Below are 7,103 nucleotides of genomic sequence, written 5' to 3' on the forward strand. Positions count from 1 at the left end.
CTTGAGTTTTGGCAACATCCTGCGCTGGTTTAGCTTCATGAATAATCTATAAGGCGTGTATCACTCTGTCATCCGCTTCGCTCTTATCTCCTGCAGGGAGAGCTTCAGTGGGAGACTTTAGGGGCAGAACCTGCATATCAGCCACACTCATCTTCCTACATTATTAAACATGATTTCCATATTTCATTGAGCTCATGCCTCTGTGAATCGCTGTCTACTTAGCATTCAGATGAGGCTGGGATTTGGGTAATGGATATTAGATTTGTAGATTGAGATCTCGTTGCTATATTTTTTAGTAGGAAGTGCAGTCATACATATAGCATAGTCGTAATACCGACTACTCATCAGTGTTGGACAAGTAGCTCTTGAAATAGATTCTGTAGCTTTTGGGGGGATTTGTAAATATTTACTTCCAAGTTGAAAATGAGAAACTGATCCACCTTTGCTGTACTTTCCTTACTGTCTCATCACGTTCTTTCTCTCTCTTTGTCAGGTCCAGGAAGGTGACAGCTCTGGCCGATCCCTTACGGAAAGTGTCCCTACGGAAAGGAGACCTGGAGCTGGAGTTGGAGGTGCTGGAGACGGCGGCGATGCTGGTAGAGGAAGAAGAGAAGGTGGAGGACGGGGGGAAAAGCCCCAGTAGAACTCCTTTGTCACACAGCGGAGAGGAGTCCGACAGCGACGACAGTAGCAGCGACTCATCTGAGGAGAGTGAGGACTCTGAGGCTGAAGGGAAGGACTGTGCTGACAGAACAGAGGGAGGAGGAGAGAGAGCCGAGGTCATCCCCATACATCCCCAGCCTGCCGCCCCTCCCATCCACCAGGAGTCCTGTGCTGTTCTGACATCAGCCAAGAGGAAGCCCAGCACCCTCCTATCTGCTGTGGCCTGCCCCAGCCAGCTGATCCAGGAGCTGGGAGAGAGGGTGGAGGAGGGGCTGTGGATTTCAGTACAGCCTCAGGGCAGCAGGCTTTCCAGGAGCAGTGCACAGGGAGAGGCAGAGAGAGACTGTTCACAGCCTGCGACTGCCACAGATACTGCCCGTACAGGGACTTTCCTAGAGCTGAGTCCTCGCAGAAACCCTCTTCTGATTGTCAAAACAGATACTGGTGATGATCTTGATGAGGATGATATCGATGAGGAGGACTATTAGCAGATGTCACAGAAAACATGTCGTTAAGGAACTTTACATGCATGCATGACAGCTGATGTCGCGGATGCTTATTTGCCCACAATCAATAATGACTTCTGTATTGTTATTTTTGTATTTTCTAACTTCTAACATGGAAATGTTGATTAATTTATAGATATATAGCATGGCTCAGTTTAGTATTATAGCTAACTTGAGGAGTTTCAAAAGCTTCCATACTTTGTGTCTATGTGCAAAGCTTTTCATACCAAGCTAAGCATTTTGATAATAAAACTGATTATATGAATTATGCAGATTACTCAAATCTATTCAAGGGGATGCAGCCATTGCGTTGCACTTTGTTTGTAGGCTCTTAGATTAGCATATGCATTTCATGCACAGCCATTTCCTCCCAAGAAAGGAGAAGGGGTGGTTGTTGGGAGATAAGAAATGGGACAGACCCCAACAGGAAATGTCAGCTGCGGCTTCAGAATTTCTATTGAGACTAGAGGTCGACCGATTAATCGGAATGGACGATTAATCAGGGCCGATATCCAAGTTTTCATAACAATCGGAAATCGGTATTTTGGGACGCCGATTTGTCCGATTTTATTTATTTTTTTATTTTATATATATATATATTTTTTTACACCTATATTTAACTAGGCAAGTCAGTTAAGAACACATTCTTATTTTCAATGACGGCCTAGGAACGGTGGGTTAACTGCCTTGTTCAGGGGCAGAACGACAGATTTTTACCTTGTCACCTCGGGGATTCAATCTTGCAATGTTACGGTTAACTAGTCCAACGCTCTAACCACCTGCTTTACATTGCACTCCACGAGGAGCCTGCCTGTTACGCGAATGCAGTAAGAAGCCAAGGTAAGTTGCTAGCTAGCATTAAACTTATCTCATAAAAAACAATCAATCAATCATTATCACTACTTAACTACACATGGTTGATGATATTACTAGTTTATCTAGCCTGTCCTGCGTTGCATATAATCGCTTAGGTACACGTTGCTCCAACCATAAACATCAATGCCTTTCTTAAAATCAATACACAAGTATATATTTTTAAACCTGCATATTTAGTTAATATTGTGTCACTTCTCTTGCAACAGAGTCAGGGTATATACAGCGGTTTGGGCCGCATGGCTCGTTGCGAACTGTGCAGACTATTTCTTCCTAACAAAGACAGCCGACTTCGCCAAACGGGGGATGATTTAACAAAAACGCATTTGCGAAAAAAGCACAATCGTTGCACGACTGTACCTAACCATAAACATCAATGCCTTTCTTAAAATCAATACACAGAAGTATATATTTTTAAACCTGCATATTTAGCTAAAAGAAATCCAGGTTAGCAGGCAATATTAACCAGGTGAAATTGTCATTTTGCGTTCATTGCACGCAGAGTCAAGGTATATGCAACAGTTTGGGCCGCCTGGCTCTTTGCGAAGTAATTTGCCAGAATTTTACGTAATTATGACATAACATTGAAGGTTGTGCAATGTAACAGTAATATTTAGACTTAGGGATGCCACCTGTTAGATAAAATACGGAACTGTTCCGTATTTCACTGACAGGAAAAACGTTTTGTTTTCGAGATGATTGTTTCCGGATTCGACCATATTAATAACCAAAGGCTCGTATTTCTGTGCGTTATTATGTTAGAATTAAGTCTATGATTTGATAAAGCAGTCTGACTGAGCGGTGGTAGGCAGCAGCAGGCTCGTAAGCATTCATTCAAACAGCACTTTCGTGCATTTTGCCAGCAGCTCTTCGCTGTGCTTCAAGCATTGCGCTGTTTATGACTTCAAGCCTATCAACTCCCAAGATTAGGCTGGTGTAACCGATGTGAAATGGCTAGCTAGTTAGCGGGGTGCGCGCTAATAGCGTTTCAAACGTCACTCGCTCTGAGACTTGGAGTAGTTGTTTCCCTTGCTCTGCATGGGTAACGCTGCTTCAAGGGTGGCTGTTGTCGATGTGTTCCTGGTTCGAGCCCAGGTAGGAGCGAGGAGAGGGACGGAAGCTATACTGTTACACTGGCAATACTAAAGTGCCTATAAGAACATCCAATAGTCAAAGGTATATGAAATAGAAATCGTATAGAGAGAAATAGTCCTATAATTCCTATAATAACTACAACCTAAAACTTCTTACCTGGGAATATTGAAGACTCATGTTAAAAGGAACCACCAGCTTTCATATGTTCTCATGTTCTGAGCAAGGAACTTAAACGTTAGGTTTTTTACATGGCACATATTGCACTTTTACTTTCTTCTCCAACACTTTGTTTTTGCATTAATTTAACCAAATATAACATGTTTCATTATTTATTTGAGGCTAAATTGATTTTATTAATGTATTATATTAAGTTAAAATAAGTGTTCATTCAGAATTGCTGTAATTGTCATTATTACAAATAAATGTAAAAAATTGGCTGATTTAATCGGTACCGGCTTTTTTTGGTCCTCCAATAATCGGTATCGGCATTGAAAAATCATAATCGGTCGACCTCGACTTGAGACATTGAGTTCTCATGTAGAATGCAGTGACTTTACCGCCAACACTGGTTCAATTCATTGTACCCTGCCAACACTAAAAACTTTAGTTTAAACTCGTGTTCACACATTGTTACTGTCTGAACTTTAATTACAAAATTGTTGGCACTATGCATTGGGGTACATCGCATTCTCCTGGCATCCGCCAAACCCAGATTTGTCCGTCGGACTGCCAGATGGTGAAACGTGATTATCACTCCAGAGAATGCGCTTCCACTGCTCCAGAGTCTGATGGTAGCGAGCTTTACACCACTCCAGCTGACACTTGGCCATGTGCATGATGATCTTAGGGTTGTGTGTGGCAACACTGACCTGAAGCTCCTGACAAACAGTTATTGTGCTGACGTTGCTTCCAGAAGCAGTTTGGAACTCGGTCGTGAGTGTTGCAACCGAGGACAGACTATTCTTATGCGCTTCAGCGTTGAGCTGTCCCGTTCTGTGAGCTTGTGTGGCCTACTACTTCGCAGCTAAGCCGTTGTTGCTCCTATACGTTTCCACTTCACAATAACAGCACTTACAGTTGACCGGGGCAGCTCGAGCAGGGCAGAAATTTGACTAACCAACTTGTTGGAAAGGTGGCATCCTATGACTGTGCCACGTTGAAAGTCGCTGAGCTCTTCAGTAAGGCCATTCTACTGCCAATGTTTGTCTATGGAGATTGCATGGCAGTGTGCTCGATTTTATAGACCTGTACGCAACTGGTGTGGCTGAAATAGCTGAATTCACTCGTCAGAGGATATCCACATACTTTTGTGTCTATATATGTGTATATGGAAAATCTATATATTTTGTTTTAATGAATATCGCTAGAAACAACAGAATAAACCATTTTGAATGACCTACCTACAGTAGAAAAGAGGAAAATATATGTCTGGAGTATCTGACATAGGCTTTGAGCACCCGCGAATAGGCTACCAGTGGCTGCTAGTAAGCTTTCTTGACTTGGAGATTTTTGCCAACACATGGCTAACCATTGTTCAACCAGCTCAACAGCTGCTCTTAGCGAAAATATGTTTGACGCTACCTTTCCAGCTAATAGGTTATGTTAGAGTTTACACTTCCTCTTTTAATTATTGGGAGGTGAAAATAATGAAGAAACTGACATTTTGACATCAAGCTGACGTTTTATTCAGTGAAGAAACGTTAGTCGCCTTTTCTGATCCTGAACAATGGTTTAAAGTGAGCTAAAATTATTATCTGTAATTTTTTGTTGAGTGCTCCAACTCTTCTCCCTCGAATTAGTCTTTTTGGAAATTTTTCATGGTATGCCCGTTTCATGATTTTTGTCATTGTTGTTGAGCTCCTTGATATTTGGTATTTTATTAGGATTCCCATTAGCTGTTGTGAAAGCAGCAGCTACTCTTCCTGGGGTCCACATGAAATATGACACAATACATAACATTAATAGACTGACCCCACTGTTCCTAGGCCGTCATTGAAAATAAGAATTTGTTCTTAACTGACTTGCCTAGTTAAATAAAGGTAAAAAAATATAGATATATAATTCTCATTGCAGTCGCTGTACTCTTAAGTACACAACTACCGCCCTTATGGTGAGGATAGCCGCTTTGCAAGCTCGGCTTCAGACGCAGCTGTTAGGCAAGGGCAAATTTAAGTGTAGGATTTGATGGTACAGCGTCTGTGCCACCAGTAAATACAGGTAGTAGTGTTAAACACCCTGCACAGTCCCCTCAGCCGGACAATTTTCTCATAGCTTCTGGAAAGAAATGCTTTCAGCATGCTCAATTGTTGTTGCTCATTCATAGATAGAAGCGTTAAACCAGTTTTCCCCACTAAGCAATGACTCGGAGTCAGAGCCCGAGCATTCTCGGGTCTCTGCTCCGCTCGTTACTGGGTCTGAGCCGCCGAAACCTGACACCTTTTTCCAAATTACGGAAACGATAATTACTGCGTTTCTGTCTTGAGCTTCTAGTCATGAAATCTATCCAGCCTACTCAATCGCTTTTTTATAGCTACTGTTTACAGGCCTCCTGGGCCGTATACAGCGTTCCTCACTGACTTTCCTGAATTGCTATCTGACCTTGTAGCCATGGCAGATAATCTTCTCATTTTTGGTGACTTCAATATTCACATGGAAAAGGCCAAAGACCCACTCCAAAAGGCTTTCGGAGCCATAATCAATTCAGTGGATTTTGTCCAACATGTCTCCGGACCTACGCATTGCCACAGTCATGCCCTGATCTAGTTTTGTCTCTTGGAATAAATATTGTGTATCTAAATGGTTTTCCTCATAATCCTGGACTATCGGACCACCATTTTATGTTTGCAGTCGCAACAAATAATCTGCTCAAATCCGAACCAAGGATTATCAAAAGCAGTGCAATAAATTCTGACAACCCATGTATTCCTAGATGCCCTTCCAGACTCCCTCCAAATACCCAAGGACGTCGAAGTCCTGAAGCAAGCTTCCAGAAGATTGGAGCGGAAATGGTGCTCCACCAAACTGGAATTTTTCCGACAAGCTTGGAAAGACAGTACCGTGCAATTTCAAAGAGCCCTCACTGCTGCTCGATCAGCCTACTTTTCCAACATCATTGAGAATAAAAACAATCCTAAATGTATTATTTGTTACTGTCGCAAAGCTAACTAAAAAGCAGCTTTGGCCTTCACTTCAGCAGTGATGAAGTCGTGAACTTCTTTGATGAAAAGATCATAGTCATTAGAAAGCAAATTATGGACTCTGTATATTTCTCCAAACCTCTACACAGAACTGCCAGGACCTAGGATCAATGGAGACTCAAGTTTTTCATCCTGTATTTCTCGACACATTTACGAAAATAGTAATGTCCTCTAAACCTTCCAGCTGCCTACTGGACCCTATTCCAACTAAACTACTGAAAGATCTAGTTCCTGTTCTTGGCCCTCCTATGCTGAACACAATAAATGGCTCCCTGTTCCCCCGGATGTGTACCAAACTCACTAAAAGTTGCATTAATAAAGCCTCTCCTGAAAAAGTTAAACCTTGACCTGGAAATATTTGAACTATTGGTAAAATAAATTATTTAAAGAATGATAGTAAAAAGCTTTGGAGCACCTTAAATGAAATTTTGGGGAAAAGGGTAAACTCGGCTCCATCATTCATTGAATCAGATTCATCACAAACCCACTGATATTGCCAACTACTTTAATGACTTTCATTGCTTATCTTGTCAAATTTAGGCATGATATGCCAGCAACAAATGCTGACCCTACATATCCAAGTATATCTGACCAAATTATGAAAGACGAGCATTGTACTTTTGAAAAAAAAAAAGGTCAATCAGCAATGACAAGCCACAATGGTCTGACAAAATGGATGAAATCTTACTGAGGATAATAGTGGACGATATTGCCACTCCTATTTGCCATATCTTAAATTTAAGCCTACTAGAAAGTATGTGCCCTCAGG

At 41.8% G+C, this 7,103-nt stretch overlaps 1 protein-coding gene across 1 annotated transcript in view; it reads left to right on the plus strand.

Moving 5' to 3' along the window:
• shq1 (SHQ1, H/ACA ribonucleoprotein assembly factor) overlaps positions 1-1,434 on the plus strand; it is a 39,143-nt gene extending 37,709 nt beyond the window's left edge. Inside the window, exon 12 of the mRNA NM_001140187.1 lies at positions 494-1,434. Coding sequence (NP_001133659.1) covers positions 494-1,151 — 658 coding nt within the window. The 3' untranslated portion in view covers positions 1,152-1,434. The remainder of the gene's footprint in view (positions 1-493) is intronic.
• Positions 1,435-7,103: the final 5,669 nt, after the last annotated feature.

This window comes from Salmo salar, chromosome 22 (assembly GCF_965601325.2).
Source record: "Salmo salar chromosome 22, fSalSal1, whole genome shotgun sequence".
Classification (NCBI taxonomy): domain Eukaryota; kingdom Metazoa; phylum Chordata; class Actinopteri; order Salmoniformes; family Salmonidae; genus Salmo; species Salmo salar.